Consider the following 24,148-nt stretch of genomic DNA (forward strand, 5'->3'; position numbering starts at 1 on the left):
TGGATAAAATTAAAACAGTTTTTGCGGCCCTTCCCAGGGAGACTGTAGCATCAGCTTGTTCGAGGTTCCGAAGCAGAATTGAAGCTGTGATCGATGCTAATGGTGGTTATTTTGAGTAAATCTTGTTGATAGTATTGTAATTAACTCTGCCTGTAATGTTTTTTTGTCAATTCATTAAATTTAATAGATACAAAGAAGATTTTCTTTTTCCTTACGAAACTGTCAAATTTATCCCGAACACCCTGTATATATATATGTATATATATATATATATATATATATATATATATGGGAATAAATTTTTAACTTGGGTATATTGTATATTAGGATAACCAAGCAATTTTATATGCTTGGTTATTTTAGCTCCTAATCCCAAGTATGCAAACAATTAAGTTTGCGCCTGAAACAAAGTTCAAGTCTAAAGATGGTACAACACCAGGGCAACTCATTGTAAAGGTGGTTAAAGCTTTGATCACTATTCTTAGTATTTTCCATAATGTAAAGCACATCTCACTAGAAGATGTATACTGCAATGCATTATGGGTGGGGTCACTACCCAGACCGGTTTCGACCTTTTTTGAGGTCTCCTCAGTGAGTAGCTAGACCCTAAATACCAAGGTTTTAGTAATACAAAGCCTTATCAACTTTACCTATATAAGTTGCAACAAGGTGTATTAAGTTTTAATAAAAATCTCTGGAGGAGATATTGATGGGAATAAATTTTTAACTTGGGTATATTGTATATTAGGATATTAGGATAACCAAGCAATTTTATATGCTTGGTTATTTTAGCTCCTAATCCCAAGTATGCAAACAATTAAGTTTGCGCCTGAAACAAAGTTCAAGTCTAAAGATGGTACAACACCAGGGCAACTCATTGTAAAGGTGGTTAAAGCTTTGATCACTATTCTTAGTATTTTCCATAATGTAAAGCACATCTCACTAGAAGATGTATACTGCAATGCATTATGGGTGGGGTCACTACCCAGACCGGTTTCGACCTTTTTTGAGGTCTCCTCAGTGAGTAGCTAGACCCTAAATACCAAGGTTTTAGTAATACAAAGCCTTATCAACTTTACCTATATAAGTTGCAACAAGGTGTATTAAGTTTTAATAAAAATCTCTGGAGGAGATATTGATGGGAATAAAATATTATCCTAATATACAATATACCCAAGTTAAAAATTTATTCCCATCAATATCTCCTCCAGAGATTTTTATTAAAACTTAATACACCTTGTTGCAACTTATATAGGTAAAGTTGATAAGGCTTTGTATTACTAAAACCTTGGTATTTAGGGTCTAGCTACTCACTGAGGAGACCTCAAAAAAGGTCGAAACCGGTCTGGGTAGTGACCCCACCCATAATGCATTGCAGTATACATCTTCTAGTGAGATGTGCTTTACATTATGGAAAATACTAAGAATAGTGATCAAAGCTTTAACCACCTTTACAATGAGTTGCCCTGGTGTTGTACCATCTTTAGACTTGAACTTTGTTTCAGGCGCAAACTTAATTGTTTGCATACTTGGGATTAGGAGCTAAAATAACCAAGCATATAAAATTGCTTGGTTATCCTAATATACAATATACCCAAGTTAAAAATTTATTCCCATCAATATCTCCTCCAGAGATTTTTATTAAAACTTAATACACCTTGTTGCAACTTATATAGGTAAAGTTGATAAGGCTTTGTATTACTAAAACCTTGGTATTTAGGGTCTAGCTACTCACTGAGGAGACCTCAAAAAAGGTCGAAACCGGTCTGGGTAGTGACCCCACCCATAATGCATTGCAGTATACATCTTCTAGTGAGATGTGCTTTACATTATGGAAAATACTAAGAATAGTGATCAAAGCTTTAACCACCTTTACAATGAGTTGCCCTGGTGTTGTACCATCTTTAGACTTGAACTTTGTTTCAGGCGCAAACTTAATTGTTTGCATACTTGGGATTAGGAGCTAAAATAACCAAGCATATAAAATTGCTTGGTTATCCTAATATATATATATATATATATATATATATATATATATATATATATATATATATATATATGACAGAATGATCATCGACTCGGTTAACATACATAGTTTTATGAAAAAAATTGAATGACTAGAAGCGAGATTTAATTAAAAAGGTTTTTAATATAAACACACTACTAGTTTCGGCCTGTAACAGCCTTCTTCAGGTGACATTATAAAAGAAAAAACACTAAACATTGAGGGTTAAAAGACTATGAACAACATAGACAGTCTTTATACATAATTAGCATTAAAACGTTGTAGTTGTATTTGAAGCTGTTCTTTCATTTGTCGCATTTTTGGGAGAGTGCGTGCTTGCTGCATCACGTGAACGCCAGTACATGATTACAGCTGAATGACTATCCGGGAGGTTGTAGCTTAAGTTGTTATTTAGATGAATAGGATTGAAGATGATTTCTCTCGATTCCACAATTTTTCTCTCTATTTCGTCACTGCAACGGAAGATGTTTGTAGATTTTTCCCAGCAGACTTTGTGACTTTGGTTATCATCATTAGGATTAGCCGAGAAGAGGATATGACTTGATAATGCACTTGCTCGCTGTCTCTTGTAAGTAATGTCTCTCACGTGTTCTTCCATACGCATTTCGACAGATTTGTCTGTCTGCCCGAAATAAGGAATATCGCAGTCACATAATATTTTATATACGCCAGGGTATTTGAGTTGATGATGACAAGGTTTTGGGTGGCTAATTAAGGAAGGATCTTTGGAAGCGGAGTGAACAAGGTTCTGATATTGTATTTTTTTAGAACTTTTGCTAATTTATGTGAAACAGTACTTATGTAAGGAATAGATATATTGCTTTTGAATCTATTTGTTTCTTCTGAGTGATGTCTGGGAGGATTAAGAAGGAATTTGTTAATGATTTTCTTGGAATATCCATTAACTTCGAAAGAAGTTTTCAGATGGTTTATTTCTGTAAGCAGTTCATTTGGATCATCAAGAAGAGAACGGGCTCTATGTCCCAAGGTGGAAATTATTCAAAGCTTATGAGGAGGGAAATGATGGGATTGACTGTGCAGATATCTGTTGGTATGTGTGGGTTTTCTATATATCGATATTTTTAGTTTACTAGCAGAAGAGCGAGTCAGTTTGACATCAAGAAAAGGCAAGGAATTATCCGTTTCAAGCTCAGCAGTAAACTTAATACTTTGATGTCGGCTATTGAGATGTTCGAGGAAAACCATAAGGGATTCATGTCCATGGCTCCAAACAATGAAGACATCATCCACATAACGTTTCCAAACTTTAGGTGTTAAAATAAAGGAAGAGATAGCCTTGGTTTCAAAATCTTCTAAGTAAATATTTGCAAGAACAGGAGATAAAGGATTACCCATAGCCAGTCCATGATTTTGTTTGTATATATTATCTTGAAATTTGAAGTAACCGGACCTGATGCAATGTGTAAGCAAGGCTAACATTTTTTTGGATAACTTGTCCTTGAGTAATGTTAGGACTTCATCTGTTGGGACATTAGTGAACAAAGAAGTTATGTCCAAGCTAGCCATGATGTCATTTTCATCAACTGTAATATCCTTGATGTATGTAACAAATTCTGTAGTGTTCTTGATAAAGGAAGGTGATTTCCCTGAAAAACTTTTGAGGTATTTGGCAAGGTATTTTGAAAGATTGTATGTAGGAGAATCGATACCTTCTACAATTAGGCATAATGGAGTGTTCTCTTTATGGATTTTAGGAACACCATATATGGAATAATTTCCACCTTGGGACATAGAGCCCGTTCTCTTCTTGATGATCCAAATGAACTGCTTACAGAAATAAACCATCTGAAAACTTCTTTCGAAGTTAATGGATATTCCAAGAAAATCATTAATAAATTTCTTCTTAATCCTCCTAGACGGCCTGTAGTGTTTATTTTACACTACAGGTAAAATAAACACACTACAGGCCGAAACTAGTAGTGTGTTTATATTAAAAACCTTTTTAATTAAATCTCAGTTCTAGTCATTCAATTTTTTTCATAAATCTATATATATATATATATATATATATATGTTTTGTAGAGTCTTTGAAGACTTCGGAGTAATATCTTTAAGCCAAGATAAGCCGGATATTAAAGTCAGCCCAAGAAGAGGAAATTCATCTTGAATGAAAACTGCAAATTTATCCAAAGTAAGAAAAAGTGAAGAAAGGTCTTCTTTGCCCAAATGAAAGCAATTAACATCATCCATCACAACTGCTAAATCTCCATTCACAGCAGTAGTAATAAATGGTCTCAAGTTTCTCGAATGAAGAAAAGTAATAAAAAAATACTGTCGTCACCAAATCTATGAATAGGATTGGAAGTTGTTGAAATAAGATAATATTACAAGTTACATGAGAAGAGGACAAGATAATACCGTTGCATAAAGGTGGCCCTAAGACATAGGTCGCAAACTATGACCAATTAATATATCAGGAGTGGTTGTTAAAGTATCGCAAAAATTGGTGAAAGGTAAAATACAACAGTAGGTGGATAGGGATGCAATACTCTATAGTGGGCTGCATGGCTTTGTAAAGGGGTAGGTCCTATCTTAGTAACTTATTCACATTTTATAATAAAGTGACAACAGAATTCGATAAAGGTAATGGCTAAACCATTATGCTGCTTGACTTTGCCAAGGCATTTGACAGAATACTACATGAAAAACTATTACAAAAACTGGAGCAGATGGGAATGGATATGAGGCTAGTACCATAGATAGGGGATGGCTGATGGACAGACACCAGAGAGTAGTATATGGTGGAGTGGAGTCTAGGAGAATGATGGTCACTAGTGGAGTACCTCGGGGTTTGGTATAGGCCACTACTTTTTAATTTATATATATCAATAACACAGGGAAAGATTTAAGACAGGATATTCAGTTATTTGCTGATGATGCAAAATTGGGGAGAGCAGTAGTCGATAAAGGTGATGTAGATATCCTACAGGTTGATTTAAATAAATTGGCATTGTGGACAAAGAATAATAATTATCAGTTTAATGTTGCAAAATGCAAGGTTATGCACTTTCAGTTGAAAAGTTGAATATGGTGTATCATATTGATGGTGTTGGATTGCAGGAAGTTGATGAGACTAGGGACTTGGGGATAATGGTGGACAAATTAATTGATTAGTTGAAGTTGATAGAGAATATTACAAATTTGGTAAAATAGCTCAACAAATTACTTAGATGTTGTAAAACACACTAACAAGTAAACATAAGGAAGTTAATATCCCTCTTTATAAGGCTATGATTCATCCACATGATTTGGTCACCTAGGCTTCTTGGGGGGACCAGAAGGTGGGTGAGAGATTCAGAGACAAGTGAGCAAAATGGTGACAGGTCTGTGGAATAGTCCCTTCGAGGATAGGCTGAAGGTTAGTGGGTTACAAAGTTTAGTTGATAGGCAGAAAAGAGGAGACATGATAGAAAATTTAAGACATTAAAGAGGTTTTAAAACATTGATGCAAGTGAAATTTTTCAATATATAACAATTAGAGAACTAAGCCTATCTGTGAAAGTTGTGTAAGAATAGAGGTGTGCAGACCAGATTTTTTATGTGGAGAGTGGTGAGTGAGTAGAATGGATTGCCAGAATTGGTTGTGAGTTGACTAATGGTGAATGGATTCAAGGAGAGGTATGATAGGATTTGTGTGTATGATAATTGATTTGGGTCTCCTGCGATGAGTTTCTGGACTCCATGGAGATGCCAAAAAAAAAAAAAAAAACCAGTTTTTATAAGATGACATTGTGCATTACATGTAAATAACAGTTACTATAAGACAATATTACAAATTTACATGAAAGTAACAGTTATATGATCATTATTTACACTGCTCCATTATATAGCAGGAAAATCTCTTTCTTCCCCTTTTTTGGGAGGGGTGCTTATCAGATCTCTTATCATTATCATCATCATCTGACCTTCATGGAGTCAGAGACACACTGTGGCAGGTACACACTATTGCACAGAATGCTCATCCAACCGTGCCTCAATCTGATTGAATGTGTCTACATTCACAACACACTTACGCAATGCATTCCACTTATCAACCACTCTCCATGCAAAGAACCCTTTCTCCTCAATCCTCTGCTCACACCTTCCTTATACAGTTTCCAGTGATGGCCTCTTGTTCTTCCCCCTCTCCGATTCTATGAAAATCTCTTCCATGTCAACTTGGTAATAACTCCTGACTAGCTTATATGTCTCAATCATATCCCAATCTTCCTCCTATTCACGAGACTTTGCAGTTTACATTCTTTCAATATGTTCTTGTACTCCACATTCCAGAGACCACTGACCACCTTTGTGAATTTTCTCTTTCCATCATATACTCGTCACCATGAAAACCTGGCAACCAAATCTGTGCATAATAATCCATATGAGGCTTGGTCAAGGCTTTATACAATGGCATCATAATCTCTTTATTTCTGCATGCCACAGTCCTCTGCATCATTGCCATTATCCGATGTGACACCTTCACAACTTGTGCAATGTGGCCCCTGAACTTCAGGTCTTTGTCATCTCCTCTACTTCGTTTAAAGTTTTCCCATGAAATGTACACTTGGCATCATATCATTGCTTACCAAATTTCGAAACCTTGTACTTTGCAACATTTTACTGATAGTTCCACTTATCTGCCCATTCATACAATCTATTCAAGTCCTCCTGTAAGGCCATAACATCCATTTGACTCTGTGCTGTTCTCCCCAGCTTTGCATCCTCTGCAAACAGCTGCACATCACTATCTGGATGTTGTGTTAGCTTGGTACTGTATTTGTTTTTATATACTGCAAGGCATATAAGTGGATTTCATCATGATCCTCTATAATTCTTTCACTATCTGTTGTTATAGAAAAAATGGTTGTGGACTCTTGCTGGTTTTTACAGTGAAAAGAAATACTTTTCACTGTAAAAACCAGCAGAAGGGTACTGTGTGCATGGATGCATACAGTACCCTTCATAAGGAGAATATCAATCGAGTCACGCCTGGTATAGGGCCCTCCAGAGAACACTTTTTCATGTAAATGCAGGTGTCTGAAGATATCAATCAGCTCATAGTCATTGATTACATCCTGGAGAAGCTTCACTAATGAGAGTTGATGTTCCTGGCATTGGTGTTTGTCCTCTGCAGGATCTGGAGCGCAGTTGAAATCCCCTGCCAGTATCAGATGATTCTCATTGATTTTGCTGAGGCAATTTGGAATGAACTGCAGTACCTAAACTGCAAGCTGTTTGTCCTGTGGTATATATACATTAACTACATGTAGTTTTCTTTCAAGTCTGAGTTTTAATGAGTGCATATATTACATAACTGTGAAAGTATTGATTGATGACCCATAATTTCAGGGGACTTTTTTGGTGGATTCCAGTAGTGACACTTGACCCATGAAGATGTATGGCAGGACAGTGGTGCATCGCATATAGCTAATGCTTCCAGCATTTGTCTGAATTTTTGCATGTGGAATGGAAGCTAGTTTCCTGCAACATAAATATTTCTGGCCGATAGGCAAGGATATGCTGTAGGATGAGTCTGTTTTGCAGTGGTGTGGCATATCCTCTAGCATTTAATGAGAGAAAGTTTACAGGGTGCTCATTATATCCTGATTTAGTTTGTTTGGATGGTGTTCCTCATTTGCTTCAGGGATAATTACGCTGTCAATGGGATTCAAGCCCGGTGATCAGATAATATATTATTTTTTCTGAAGGTGATGATTTTTCTTCCTTTTTTTCCTGAAAGAAGGATTCTTATTTAAATGAAGGGGATATCCCACATTATTTCAAAGCCGAATAAGAAACTCAAAGATCGGAATCAAAGAGTTTCATGCTGAAGATAGTAAACTATAAAAATTTCGGCAGATTGTAGCATAAGCTAAAGCACATAGTCCAACACTAGGGCAACTCGTTGCAAAGGTGGGTAAAGTTCCGATCACTATTCTTAGTATTACCCATAATGTAAAACACGTCTCCTTTATCAGAACTTTACCCACCTTTGCAACGAGTTGCCCTAGTGTTGGACTATGTGCTTTAGCTTACGCTACAATCTGCAGAAATTTATAGTTTACTATCTTCGGCATGAAACTCTTTGATTCCTATCTTTGAGTTTCTTATTCGGCTTTGAAATAATGTGGGATTTAATATCCCCTTCATTTAAATAATGTTGCATCGCCGAAGTGAAGCCTATTGGCTCTTTTATTTAAGTAAAAGAAGGATTCTTAGTTTTTCTAGCTTGGTAATTAGGTCACTGATATCAATGGTGTAGTCATATGCTGTCAACAGTACTTGTGATGAGCCTTGAACTTTCTTAAAGAAGCTCTGAAGTTGCTGAATTGTTAGTGGGCCTTCAGTGTGAGGAAGACCTGCATTTTCAGTTTCCTCTTCTTCATCTGAGGACTCATGAAGTTTGATCTCCTCATTCCCCCAACCCTGATGGGAGAGTTCCAGAATGTTTAGGGGCAGGACGGTGGTGCAGCTGCAGTGGTTCATCTTTGGTTGGTTGGGTAGATTTTTTTTTCTGCTTTGTTGTACTGTTATTTTCTTGCACCTCTTCATTATTTTTTCCATGTAATAGAGAGACAGAGATAGATAGAGAGATTTTTTTTTTTTTAACTGGTTAAAATATACATTAGACGATAGGTAACAAGGACATTTATATATTATAAGTATATAAGTATATATATATTACAGAGAAAGAAACATTTTCCTTTCGGGTATACAATAGAGAATGCAATAAATGAATTCAAAATTTACAGTTCAGTTTCAGTCTGAGTCATCTTTCAGATGAAGCGTATTGTCATCGTCAATCCAGAAGAGGGTACCAGTAGGATTCCACGCCTCTATGAATTTCACGACAGTTCTTGTTTCTTTGAAGTGCTCAAGTTCAAGTGAAAGCCTGCTTTTTAGTTTCCGACGGAGGATATACATGAGGGTTTGTGCAGTTTCAGTGATGGATGGGTGCTGGTTTCTTGTATGTTTTAGGTAGAAGCTGTAGATGATGGCCTTAGTGCAGATAAAGAGGAAATTGCATGTTCTGTGTCTGTTTTCTTCTGTGTGGACTAAATTCCAGTAGTCTTCTTGGCTGTGTGCTAGAGGCAGTATTCAGGGTATAGGTGGTTATCACTTTGTTTGCGGGACAGGTTAGATATGTGTGGTCCAAGGTACCTGAAAAGTCACAGAATAGACACAGATTCGTTTCTCTTAGCCGAATTTTGAAGAGCTTAGAAGGCGTTGGCAAGATGTTATGCCATAGTCTCCACTGTATGTCGGAATCTGGTTTGGCACACTTCGATTTATATGGCAGATCCCAATGAAAACTGAGTGGCATATGCAGCCTTGTAGATGAGAGGGTTAAGGATGAATATAATATGGGCGAGGTTGGAGACAATGACATGAGGAAGTGGTATATTTTCTTGTAGTTGGAGGGAAGAATTGGAAGTGAGGCTTCAGATTGTACAAGATGAAATATCAGTCGCGAGCAGTTTTTAGAAGGAATACGGATTTCCTGAGGTGTAGGATAAGCTTTTATAATGGAGGCTTGCAGCTGTTGATATTGCTTTTCAGTTTTTGGGTTCTTCATTGGTAGGCTTGTGAATGTTTTCCACTTTAGGGTCTGGGTTAGGAGTTCCTCTATGACTCTTATTCCTGCCCAGTTCCATGTAGGGAAAAGAAAGGGCTGGCCAGTTGTGAGACTTGTTATGTTTCTGTTCGTAAATAATGGTTCTGTAAGTACAGCTGACTCTGTTGATCCTGTAAGTGTGTGATGAAGTCCTGTGTTTTTCCACTGCTGTAGAGCATCTTTCTAAAAATGAGGTAGTTTAGGAGGAGATGGTGCAGGACTGGCCATTCAGAGGATTGTGAAAAGTGTAAGTCCTCTGGTGGATGATTTCATGATGTAATCGAAGGCGGTTACATAAGTGTGATTGCATTGAAGTGTCTTTAGGAGGAGGATTATCCTGAAGGATCTAATCTTGTTTTCAAGGGAAATCAGGCCTTGACCTCGCTTGCTGAGTGGCTTGCAGAGTTGAGAGTATGTTGTCCGGTGAGTTTTGTTCCAGTTTTGTTCCAGAGGAAATGTTTGATTCTCTACCACATTCAAAAGAATTTCCTTTTGAATGTGGTAGAGAAATTCTTCAGGAGGTGTGAGTACTTTGAGGGTATGCCATAAGACACTCGCAGCCATCTGGTTAAGTATTAGTACTCTTCCTCTAAGTGAAGACATGGAAAGAATGCTGTTCCATTTACCTAACACCTGTTTAAAACTGTTGTGCAGCTGTGTCCAGTTCAGTGTGTTATATATTTTGGTGTTGCCAAGGTGCACACCTAAGTACCTTTGTCCTTCACTTGACTAGGTATATTCGATCGGAGAATCGAGAGAGAGAGAGAGGGTCAGCAATGTATATATATAGGGCAAAAATATGGGGGCAAGAACAGAGAGTTTTGTTCCTTTTACCTCTGGTACATATTATATTCATATAAGCAATATGTAGTGATGGTCATGCCATTACTTTCAGAAAAATAAAATAAAATAAAATAAAAATAAAAAAGATTTTATTAAGACATTCTGAGGAAATTTATTTAGTGTTTCATGTGCAAGCACCCAATCAGAGTTTAATGAAATTATCCCAAAATACTGTTTACTTAATATCAACACAAAAAATAAGCAGTGTGTTGGTCTGATTTCATTCTTCATTTAACTCTAATTGATTTTTATTTCTAGTTCAGTTTTTATTTCCTACCTGTGCACCATCATGACCAGTGAGTCCCGGTTCTCCAGGAGCTCCAACAAAGCCCTGGAAAAAAATCAAGTATCTTAATGCCAGTGTATTTTCAAAACAAAAAAAAAATACACAAGTTTATTTCATAATTTGTGTAATGCAAAATAAATATTCTGATGAATGAAAGCAAGCTACTTCTCATCTAAGAATTCATAAATCCACCATAGAAAACTAGTATTGTATCAACAGTGCACATCAAAATGATAATGAATGATTTTTGTTAAAGGCTTTACAAGATAAATTATGATTAGGATGAGGAAGATGAGTATAAGATAGCAAAGAATTTAATTAGGTAGTGTGACCGGAGATTTAGCAGTCATGATGGATGATGTTGATTGCACTGGTGAATGTTGAGTGAAGGTAGAATGCCGAGAGAGAGAGAGAGAATAATCAAGTTAGCAAGAATGAAGAGAGCTGTGAGGGGATGCAATGCATGAAGATTCAATTATTCATGGTGTATAGAATGGAATATCAGAGGAGTGCTTGCCTAGAGAAACAATAGTCGGTGTTGACTATGGCAATGAAGCAAGGTGAGATGTGGTAAGATGATGCTGGTTGATACTATGAGGAGCATACATAAGCAGGAACATACCATTGTTGTGTCGGAAAAAGTGTTGATTCACTTTTGATGAGTCATCCTGTTTCTGACCCAACATATGGTAACGTTTAAAAACCAATGATAAGGACATACTTATGCCTTCAGAAGAAAAGCTAAAAGATAGTGTACAATTGCTCACTCAGAAGTATGTCTAACCTTCTTTAGTTGTAGATATAAAGTAATTTTGAGTAATCCATAATTAAAATTAATATTGTCTGTGAAATAATTAACAAGGGAAAATTATGTATCGATGCTGAAGTGTTACTATTAGAAGTATGTAAGATGATATGAGTATTAGAGCCATGTCAAAAACAGTTCGGAGTTGCAGTAACCAATCGGCCACCGCTATGAGCATGACGTAGTCACCAAGAGAGGGCATTCGCATTTACCATATAAGTTTTGGGGCGTGATTCAATCGCTCTCTTGTTTTCTGTTCCTGGTTCTTGATCTAAGTCCTGGATAGCTGCAAAGCTTGCCACTGTACTCAGCAACAATCTCCCCATTTGCTGTACATGCCATGTCGAGTATAGCCACACCGAAGGAATGTGGACAGAATTCCAGCATACAGCCGTTGGTTAGTTATGCCAACGTATAAGTCAGTGAAAGGTGAACCTTTCGAAGAAAATAGAAGTATGTCGCAGATGCCATAAGAATACATGGCGAGAAAACGCAGAAGTGTAATCAAGGAAGTCTCAACAACTACGAGAAAAGACAAGAACGGAAAGGTGCAAGTTTTCGTACTCATTTGAATAATAACCAAAGAAGGTATAGGAACCAGAGAGTTAAGAAGCTCCATATAATCAACTTTCATTTAGTGTCTAAAGAACTGTTTTGGACATTTCTGTCTACGTCTAATAAGTGAGTATTAGACGTAAATGTTTAAATAAATGTATTCCTGTACACCCCTTGAGGGTACATGGCAGGAATTTGATGATGAATGATGAATGATGAATGTATTTCTTTAACCCAAACCTCATGAGTTTGTCGTTTTCTGAGATTTGAATTACCACTTATTAAATTTCGGACCATGCATAAGTAAAGGGGGAATCCATTAACAAAAGAAAAAGAGGGGACCACAACTGATCACTTGATCTCTATATTTATTTGAGTTATCTAATTGTGTATCAGAATTCAGTTGCCGGCTGGCGCAGTCGACTTAAACGAATATAAATTTGTCAGCAACGGAATAACTGAACCTATAAGGTGATAGAAAGATAGTGATAATATAAATAACATAATTGGGAAATAAATAATAATGAGACATAACACCATATTTATTCGATTTTTAACTCGCACTTTTTTGTCCAAAATTAAAGTTAAAAAATCGTGGTGCAAGATATATGTAGGAATTTTTGGAAACTAAAGTTTTTCAGGTAAAAACTGAATTTACATTTCAAATTAAATCTTCAGTATTCATTATAATTTACAATTGCTCACATTATTTACACAATGAATGCATATAAATTTTAATTTATCACTCTTATTTATGCGATCGACCGCTCACCTTCATCACGTGATATATTTGAATATTTAGCGATAATACTTCTGTAATTAAATTAAAACAAACAGTTTCATTATTGCTTGTCTTTTTATCATTTCGGAATCATAAGATCTTTGAGTTTAAAACCAGCACTGTCACTCGAATGTTTCTCCACATTTCAAGTCTTGTAAATTACTAGTAATTTACAAGACTTGAGATATATAATGAACAATCCTTCATGAATGACTAATGAGAAGTGAAAGTGAAGCACGAAATCGACGGCAAATGTAGGCAGGTAGAAACAGCACAGCTATGAAGATGTACATATGATTGGTGCAGTATTAACAAAAGATCGTGCAAACTCAATGACAAAAACAAGCCACTGATTGTTGAGTTGAAATGCTGATTCTCCTCAACCAAATTTCAAAATATCTGAAACTGCCATAACATTCCCTATCTATTTCTTAAAGTTTTAAACTTTTTTTGTGTGCGAGATATATGCGAAACATTTTAATTTAGTTTTTTGTAAAGTAAAATGGAGTTCTGATTTTCTCTACCTTGCAGCAACCTTACCAAATCTCTTTCAGGCTGATTCAAACATTGTTTTCTTCAAGTTTGCCACTAAATCTCTAAGGTTTGGTTCTCATTTCTGAACTGTTTCATTTTTAATTTTCTGTGAGGAAAAGATATATGTTGAACTACAAGGCTAGTGTTATGAGAAGTTCAGGAAACAGCTTGCAAAGGTAGCTTGGAATGAAGAGTTGGGTGGAAAGGAGATCAGTGCCGCTTGGATACTCTATAAGAACTATCTAGTAAAAGCAATGTTTAAATGTATATCAATGGTCAGAAAGCTAAATAAGGTAGGTGTGAAATGGATGAATAAAGAGATTAAGCATGCATTACAAACAAAGAAAGCATTATGGAGGCAACATAAAATGACTGGTAATAATCAGTTTCATTAGGAGTACAAAGAACAAGCAAGGAGAGTGACTCAGTTGATAAGGGTAGCAAAAGTGCAATATGAACAGCAGCAGTTAGCTAATGAAGCCAAAAAAAAAAAAAAGAATGATTTGGTAGGATGACATTGATTGCAGAAAATGGTATAAGAACAACTGCTGCAGAGGATGTAATTTAAATATTTAATGAGCAGTTTATAAAGATCTTTCATCCTTGTAAATGTGACATCATGGAGAGTTTGAGAGCAGTGGATGAAGAGGAGTAGATTGACTCTAAGTGAGCAAGAGGTATATGAGGAAGTGAGTAAACTTGATGTTAATACAGGTGAAACATGAGCATCAAATTATAGGCCAATTTGTGTGGTTAAAATGTTGGACAGGGGTTGTAGTTAAAGTGTTGGACCTCCCCACGATGAGTCTTTTGACTCCATGGAGGCCTGAATAATAATAATAATAATAATCATAATAATAATAATGTTTGTATAGTTATTATAGAGTTTATACCTATAAAAGCTGCTAATCTTTAATTCTGTTTAAAACTTTCTCACATGCTGTTCTTTTCAATGTGATATTCATTTGAAACTACTTAAAAGTAAGTGATGGTCACTTCCAATTTCAAATCCTCTGTATACTCTTGTGACCTGATCCAACATTAAGATATCTTTATCAAAAATAGCACAGTTGATGAGACTTCTTTCTTCCAGCATCTTCTCTCCATCTAAAATTTTCAATATCATGTTTTTTCGTACCATACTGAGGATAAGGGGCCATCGCTGGAAGTTACAAAAGGAAGCTGTGAGCAAGAGGATGAGAAGTGGTGAGAGCACGAATGTTCAATAAGTTCAAGGAGTGGTATGATAGACTTTGTGTTTTCTAGGAAGGGCTGCCCATGATATGACTTTTGACTCCATGGAGGCCTGAATCATAATAATAATAATAATGTTGGCACATGGTGTCAGCAATAACTAGCCCATGTCCTGAACAGAAATCTTAGAAATTTAGTAGGCACTTACCATTATTATTCCCTTTGCTCTTTTATCTAAATTTCCCTGAATTTCTGTATGTCTGGTAATCATTTTCAACATTGATGTTTAGATCTTAACAAGTTTTCCTTTTTAGCTTTACCATTAAAGAATGAAGCTGACATAGTTTCGTTCTGTAATGCTCCCCCCCCAAAAAAAATTCCTGCACTTCTTTCAGTAAAAGTGATTGTTTCAGTAAAGCCATATTGAAAAATATCAATGTGAATACAGCAGTGGAACTGGACTGCATGTCAATCCATGTGCTATGAGAATGTGCAACAGAACTGGCAGAGACTCTGAAGAAGTTGTTTAATCTAAGTCTCAGCTATGGTAAAGTTAAAAGAGAGAGGAAAGAGGGTAAGATAGTTCCATTACATAAAGGTGGCTCCAAGACAGAAGTAGCAAATTACAACTAATTAATATCTCAGGAGTGGTTGTTATTAAAGTATTTGAAAAACTGATTAAAGGTAAAATCCAGTAATGGTTGGATGGGAATACAATACACTATGGTGGACAGAATGGTTTTGTAAAAGGTAGGTTCTGCCTTACTAATTAACTCATATTTTATAATGAGTGACATCAGAATTAGATAAGAAAATGGCTACACCATGATACTGCTGAAGTTTGCAAAGGCATTTGACAGAATACTGTATGGAAAACTATTATAAAAATTCAAGCAAATGGGAATGGATATGAAGTTGGTAGGATGGAAAGAGGGAAGGAGAGAACCTGAGAGTAGTTTATGGTGAGGTGAAATCCTAATGGAGTGCTCCAGGGTTTTGTCCTAGGGCTATTACTCATTAATTTGTATATTAAACACTAAAAAAAAAAAAAAAAACCAAAATTAGCTGTATACAAGACAGTGTTCAAACCAGTTTTAACTTATGGATCTGAGAGCTGGGTCAGAAGTAAAACACTTGACCAAAGACTAGATATGAGAGTCCTGAGAAAGATTAGAGGCGTGAACAGAGCATCAATGGCAATATCATATTAAAAACGAGGATATTAGGAAAGAACTTGACGTTGTCAGCATCCAGGAATGCGTTAGCAGAGCTAATCTCAGGTGGTATGGTCACTTAAACAGAATGGGCCAGGAAAGATTAGCAAAAGAAATGTTCTCTGCCAGGTTGGCAGGAAAACAACCCAGAGCAAGATATAGGTGGATTGATACAGTATACAAAGTGCCTATGACAATAGAAATATAAGATCTGATAATGTTGGAGTTTTGACAAGTAACAGGCTCATTTGGAGAAAAAATTGTAGATAGGAAGCTAGTAATGATGTAAATTTTTCATGTAGTACTATCATATCCTGTACACCCCTTGAGGGTACATGGCAGGAATTTGATGATGATGATAAAGGAAATGATTTAAGTATATCATGTTGGAGGCTTAATGAAATATATACAGCACTCAGAAAGGACTAAAACTGATTTATAATGCTTCCAATATTTTGTCTCAGTCACTGAGACGTCTTCAGGGATTACAAAAAAAACTAATGTAACACACACTCAAATACAACACGATGCTAAGTGAAACACATGGGTGACTCTAAAGTCCTATCTAGGTGGTGTGCCCTCTATGGGCATTTCTAGGTTGCCTAGGATGTAAGGTGGGATTCAGTGATAATTAATGTTTCCCAAATTTTGGGAAGTTTTATGCGAGCATATTTCTTTAAATTTGGTTGATTTCTGAGTGCCGCCGCAGATTCTAAAAATAGTTTTTCTATTTTGAATTTACTATGGTAGAGCATAGTGATTTTTTTTTTCCAGGAGATCCTGTGGTTGTATCTAAAACATGGTCTGAAAGGCCAGATTGATCATAGTCGTGATTGCAGATGTATGATTCATGTTCTTCTAAGCAGATAATTGCTGATCTACCAAGCTGGCTTACTTACTCTCCAGGCACTGAGAAAGGAAGGAGCTGATCTTTGGTAGAATGGATAAGGGTAGCAAGTATATGGTGAGGCTTAAATGCTGTGTGGAGGTAATACTTTTTTAAGAACATGCCTATTTTATGCCTAAGCTTCAACACACGGAAATGATTTAAGGGGAGAGAGTATTTACTTGTTTGCTCATAACACAAAACTGAGGAGGGCAATAATTGAAAAAATGATGTAGATATCCTGCAGAAGGATAATTATTAGCAATTTAATGTTACAAAATGTAAAGTTAAGCACTTTGGGTTGAAAATATTACATACTGTGTATTACACTGATATGGTACCAGATTACAGCAAATGATGGACAGAGTTGAAGTCAGAGAGCATATTGCAGACGTTAGTGAAATAGCTCAAAGAATTACTTAGACCTTGGATAATATACTAACAAGTAAGGATAGGAATGTTACTGTATCTTGTTAAAAAGGCTGTGATTTGCTACATCTTGACTACTATACACAGATTTGATCACTTGAGTTTCTTGGGGGATCAGGAGGTGGTGAAAATGATTCAGAGACAAGTGACTAAGCTGGTGACAAGTTTGTGGAATGCTCCCTGTGAGGTTAGGAAGGTGTGCGAGTTTCAAAGTTCAGTTACCAGGTAGAAAAGAGGGACATGATAGAAATATATATGTTATTAAAGGAGTTTTATAAGATAGACACAAATAGACACATCTATTGAAAAATAAAAATGTTTCAATAGATGACAAATAGAGAGAGAGGAAGATGTACCGCTGACATTAGTTGTGAGTGCCCTGACAGTGAATGAATGTAATGAGTGTAGGGCAAGTATTGTGAGTGTTATAGGTATAGTAAGTGGTATAGAATGAGTGTAAGACTGTATTGTGTATATAAAGGTTAGTGTGGATCTACCACACTTGATAAGACTTCTAACTCTAGGATATAACTATATAATAATACATATTACAAAGCAGGTGATATGACTGCAATATTTAAACAGTTAAGAAGAATTTACAAGATGAACACTGGGAAGATTTTGAAACAGGATGAGGGTCCATCTCTGATAGCAATCATAAAGAATGACACTTTTTTTTTAATGAATGGAGCATGAAATACATTGGCTGATAGGGAAGTGATTGTGGTGGGGCTTTCCACAATGACCCTTGCAATTCCATTGAGGTCCATAATAATAATAATTGCATTTAAAACTGTAATGAGAGAATTGTAACGTCTTCCACTAAGATTATCAGATAATTTGCCATTATTATGACTATTACACAGGCATCTCCTCCATATATCTGAAGACTCGTTGTGGAGGCCCACACTAACTATTATTTACACATTGCCTATCATATTTCTCCATAAATTCATTCAATGATAAAGCACTTATAACTGCCTCTAGCAACCCACTTCTTGCCAAGAAAAATTATAGTCCTCATACTTATCTCACAACTCTTGCAAAACTTCCTAGCGTAATCTTATCTTTCTCACCCTTCCCCACCCCATTCCCTTTTCAAAATTTTTTTCTGTATCTATCTACTATTTATTATTAGGGGTGCTTAAGGGTCAAAGCTGTATAACTGAGAGGAGACCTCCACATAGCCTTTAAAGGAATGCGGAGAACCGACCATGGCTTCTGACCTAATGTCCAATTCTCACCTTCTCGTGGTGCACCCTGTTGGGTATCTACCTGGACACTGAACGAATGAGGATGGGCTGGCAATTTGGGATTTAGCCAACCAAATTATATTCTTATTGATTAAACCAAAATACAAAATGATGGTACAACATGACAAAATTTCATGCCAGCTGGGGCATCGCCTGGTTAAACAAGGCCCCCACTGTTTTTATTATTATTATTATTATTATTATTATTGTGGGTGACTTCAGGGAGTCCTTAGACTCATCGAGGGAGGCCCTAAACATCATGTCCACACAACTATATGACATTCTCACAGTATCTATCATACCTTGCCTTAAACTCACTCATCGTCATAGCACCCACAACAGACTCTGGCATCATATTCCACTCATTTACCACTCTAAAAGTAAAGAACCCAGCTCTAACACCCTTGTTAACTACACTCTTGCCCAGCTTCCATAGGTGTCCCCTAGTTCTCCCACCACCAGTCCTGATCTCAAAAATATCCTCTGAATTAATCCTATAGAAACCCTTTAGCAATTTGAATGTCTCAATCATATCTCCCCTTTTCTGCCTATCAATTAATTTCTGCAACCCACAAATCTTCAACCTGTTCTCATAAGGTTCATTCCATAGACCTGCTATCACCTTGGTCATTCGCCTCTGGATCCTCTCCACCTCCTCCCCATCAAGAAGAAACCTAGTGACCAAATCTGGGTACAGTAGTCGAGATGAGGTCTTATCAAGGCTCAGTACAGAAGTACAATAACTTGCTTGCCTCTGCTCGTCAAAGTATTTTTCAACAACCAAGTGAGTTGATGAGCTGATTTAGCCACTTTGCCAATTTGCCCCCTAAACTTCATCTCCCTATCCACTAACACTCCCAAGTCCCTAGCCTTATCAATCTCCTGGAGTTCAACCAATGTGGTATACTGCTGCTAATCTTTTCACCCCAAAATTCATAACCTTACATTTTGTCACATTAAATTGACATCCATTCTCCTTAACCCAGAACTCCAATCTATCCAAGTCGTCCTGCAAGATTTTGACATCTTCGGCATTCACTATTGCCCTACCCACCTTTGCATCATCAGTGAAGAAATGAACTGTTTCTCTTAGATCCTTCCCTATATCGTTAATGAACAAATTAAACTGCAGTGGTCCAAGAACAGAACCCTGCAGCACACCACTAGTCACAGGCCATCTTTTGGACTCTACTCCTGAATAAACTATTCTCTGATATCTCTCCATCAACCACACACCTATCCATCTCACTAACTCTATATCCATTCCCATATGTTGCAGTTTATGGATTAGAATTCCATGTGGTATCCTGTCAAATGCTTTTGCCAGGTCCAGCAGTATCACTGTAAACCAATTACCCTTATCCAGTTCAGCCGTCACTGTGTTATAAAACATGAGCAAGTTACTGAGGCATGATCTACCCTTCACAAAGCCATGCTGTCCCCCGTACAGTATCTCATTTTCATCAATCATGCAACATTTTTCCCTTGACTACTTTCTCCAAGACCTTGACAACAGCTCCTGATATGCTGATCAGTCGGTAATTTGCAACAGTAGTCTTGGATCCTCCTTTATGCAGTGGAACTATTTTCTCCTCTTTCCACACCTTCGGGACTAAACCAGACCCGCGACTCAGATTAAACAACATGGTCAAGGGCACTGATTTTTACCACACTCGTTACCCCTTCTGGCCTGTGCTTTATACCATTCGTGTGCCTGCAGGTCACCTTTCTCTATAAATTCCCTCCACAATTGTTTCTTGTTTGGCAGCTCAAGCTTAATGGTGTTATTCATCCATTTAACCCCTACTTGTTTTACTATTCGGACCCTAGATATACAATCAGCCATAACCTCCTGTAAATGCTCCTTGACCACTTCCCATGCTCAATCAACATCCAGCCCTTGCAGTTTTACATGCCATGGCACTGATCCAAGCAATCTCCTAAGCTTGTCATACTTTCCAACACGGTAATTCCACATATACCCTGTCTTAATCAAAAATTCCATTCATCGAAATTCCTTTAGCCGCCTCCCAGATCAAGACCTTATGATCACACTCACCAATAAGTGGCAACATGGTCATATTCATTACAGTCAAATCCTCAGATGCTATTACCAGGTTAAGCACTCTCAAACCCCTAGTATTTTCAATTACATGCTGTCTCAGATAGATATCCCTTAATAATTGAATAAACTCCATTTCCTACATCACATGTGCCCTTTCCTCCTTCCAATCAATGTTACCATAGTTGAAATCCCCCATAATAATTACCCTCCTTCCACTCATTTCATCAATTTGTTTATGCATACTATCTCCACCATCTATTCCATCACCTGGTCTATAGCAGCACCCAACGGTATATTTTATTCTGCCAGTCACAATCTCACACCAAATAGCCTCAAATGAGCTCTTTTCACTATCCTGCAATATAACTTCAATTCTCCTTGGCTGCAGTTCATCAGCTATCATCAATAACACTCCTCATGCCATTTAATTCTCTCTGTACCTCCTAAACACACTATAACCTACACATTCTATACCAATAACTATATCATCTTCAATTAGCCATGTTTCACTAATGTCAATAACCTGTGGCCAGGAAGAGCCAATCAAGGCCAAAAATTCTTCCTTCTTGTTCCAAATACTCCTGGCATTAATATACATGAAATGGAGAGATACGTTTCTCCCACCCCTATCTTGATGCATTACTCTAACTATCCCATTCCGATTTCTTGTCCATAGTACTGGCTCAGGTGCATTATATACATTCTTACACTCAACTGTCTCACTGATTTCCGCATATCCACATCCCTCCCTTGGCAGTTCTAGTTTCCCTGTTTCTGCACATCCATTTTCACTTCATTCAGCAACACTTTTTCCAGTCTCCGCACACCAAATCCATTCAAATGCAGGCCATCCATTTTGTATAAATCCTTTTTCCCATCAAACTCATTCCACACGTCCACGAATTCCACACCACACCATCTGCATAACTTGCGCATAAAGTCATTTGCGATTATGGCCCTCTTTCTAAACTCCTCTCTGTCATACTGCAGCAACAGACTCACCATCCTAACTCTATCACTCTTTTCTTTCGCTACCTTTAACAATGCTTTCAAGTCCTACTGTGCCCTGCTTGCCTTTTCGCCAGGGAACCAGGGCGAACAGTGAAAAGTCAGCTACTGGAACAAATCTGAAAACACACCCTAACTCAACATCACCAGAGTTAAAGATCGGTACTATCAACATAAGAAGCCTGAATGGCAAAGAAATGGAGCTAGCTGAGAAATTAGATAAGTACCAGATCGACATAATAGGGGTGACTGAAACAAAAAAGACCAAAACTGGTGAGATCTTTCTGAGCAATAAATACAAAATGTTATATTCAGGCAATAACAATCAAGGAAAAGAAGGAGTAGCCATAGTATTCAACACAAAATACGAGGCTAATCTTCTTGAATGGCAGGCAGTCTCAAGTAGAGTAATGTGGGCAAATATAAGAATGGGGAACTGGACAATGAGACTTATTTGTGCCTATGGTCCCACAGGCACCATAAGATTCTAGTAAGGTAGAAGTGGAGGAATTTTTTGATGCTTTAGAAAACGCAACTGACACAATGAAAAAGGAAAAGTTGGTCCTTGTTGGGGATCTAAATAGCAGAGTAGGAAATTTTGTGAGACACAAAAATATTTTGGGAAAATTTGGAGAAAAGAGCAAGGTAATAATAATTGCAAATATCTGTTGGATTTCTGCTCAGCATGGATTTGTTATTACCAACAACATGTTCCAACATAAAAATATGCACAAATTCACATGGAGAGAAGAGGAAAGGAATAAGAAAAGTCTCATGGACTATGTTATTGTTGATTGTGATGTTTTTTCCCTGGTGCAGGACACCAGAGTGTACAGAGGATTTGAAATTGGAAGTGATCACTATTTAGTCTTGAGCAGGATGAAATTGAATTTCATATTGAAAAGAATAACATGTAAGAAAGTTTTAAAGCAAATAAAAGTTGGGCATCTCTGAGATGTGAACTGTATACTAAAATACACAAAGATTATTGAACAAAAATGAAAGAATTTGAGAACAGGAACCAAACCTTGGATAGTCAGTGGCAAGCCTTGAAGAAAACCCTGATTGATTCAGCTAGAGAGGCATGTGGTGAAGTTGACTGCAAGGATAGAAAAATTAGAAGTACATGGTGGACACAGGAAGTTAAAGAGGCAGTGAAGGAAACGAAGAAAGTATATCAAACATTCCTGGCAAATAAGTCAGCATGTGCTCTTAGAGAATACAGAGACAAATGTAAGAAAGCTAAACAGTGTGTAAAACTAGCTAAACAAACGTCATGGGAGGACTTTGGCAAGAACATAGAAAATAAATATCAAGAAGGTGGTAAGATATTCTGGAGGTTGTTGAAGAAGCTTAGAAATGGAGGAAAGAGTGCTGTAAAAGGAGTTAGTGATGATAAAGCTGACATGAAAACAGGAGAAAAAGATATCCTTGAAGTATGGAGTAATTACTTTGAAAAACTGCTAAATGAAACAAGCAGTGATGACACAGCAATAAAAAACACTGACCAGGCATGCAGTTAGGAATATATATCCTTACTTGAAGTAGAAAAAGCCATCAAAGGCTTGAAATGTGGAAAGGCAGCAGGAGTAGATGATATTCGACCAGAAATGCTCAAGTATGATGGTATAAAAGTCTTACAGAGGCTGCACTGCATAGTTCAGAATGCCTGGAGAGAGGGATGAATTCCCGATGATTGGAGTAGAGCTCTCATAGTACCCATACATAAAAAGGGAAATAAAACTGAATGTGAGAATTACAGAGGTATATTCCTACTGAGTGTTCCTGGTAAGATATATGCAAGTATACTTGAGAAACGGTTGAGAAGAATTGCAGAAGAAAAGCTTGGTGAAGAACAAGCTAGAATCAGGTCAAATAGAGGCTGTCAGGATCAGATCTTCACATTACGACAAATAGTGAAGAAATCATGGAAATATAATAAAGATTTGTATTTAAGTTTTGTCGATTTGGAAAAGGCATATGACAAGGTGCCAAGAGAGAAGCTATTCAATATGCTACAGTTATATGGTGTCAATGGGGCATTATATCAAGCAATACTTAGTCTTTATTTGAGTTGTAGGTCAGCAATTAGAATTGAAGAAAGCACAAGAAGATGATTTAATGTTAAATCTGGTGTCAGACAAAGATGTACATTATCCCCGCGGTTATTCATTATCTATATGAATCACATTATGAAGGAAAGTGGTATTAAACATGATATCAAAATTGGAGATGTTAATGTCAGCTCTTTGCTTTCTGTGGATGATGTTATACTTCTAAATAAATCTGCTACAAGTCTGCAAGATTCTCTGACTAAATTGAATAAATGTTGTAATAGATATGGTATGAAGGTCAGCAATAAAAAGACAAAGACAATGAAAATTGGGCGCTAATGGGTCAAGCACTACGGACGTGTTTTGAAGAGCTCCTGATTCAGATAAGTTTTACTAGGAATAATTAAGTATATATGCATAATTGTTTAAGTAAGAGCAGCTGTAAACGTTGTACGCTACCGATATTATTAGTGTGGGGTTTTTTTCTTGCTTAAACTAAATATGAAAACGTTAATATTAGACCTAGTAACCTACAGAGAAAAAAAAAAAAATGGTGGCGGCATTGTCATTCCATGATTTTAATTTGGATTTTAGTCG

General features: G+C 36.8%; 1 protein-coding gene across 1 annotated transcript in view; it reads right to left on the reverse strand.

Annotated features, from left to right (window-relative positions):
* LOC150098313 (uncharacterized) overlaps nt 1-24,148 on the reverse strand; it is a 571,066-nt gene that overhangs the window by 232,717 nt on the left and 314,201 nt on the right. The window contains exon 15 of the mRNA XM_090405143.1: nt 10,765-10,818. Within this exon, the coding sequence (XP_090261269.1) occupies nt 10,765-10,818 (54 nt within the window). The remainder of the gene's footprint in view (nt 1-10,764; nt 10,819-24,148) is intronic.

The sequence above is a fragment of the Typopeltis vanoorti genome, chromosome 15 (assembly GCF_054136105.1).
Source record: "Typopeltis vanoorti isolate ZY-2024b chromosome 15, IOZ_Tvanoo_1.0, whole genome shotgun sequence".
Lineage (NCBI taxonomy): Eukaryota > Metazoa > Arthropoda > Arachnida > Uropygi > Thelyphonidae > Typopeltis > Typopeltis vanoorti.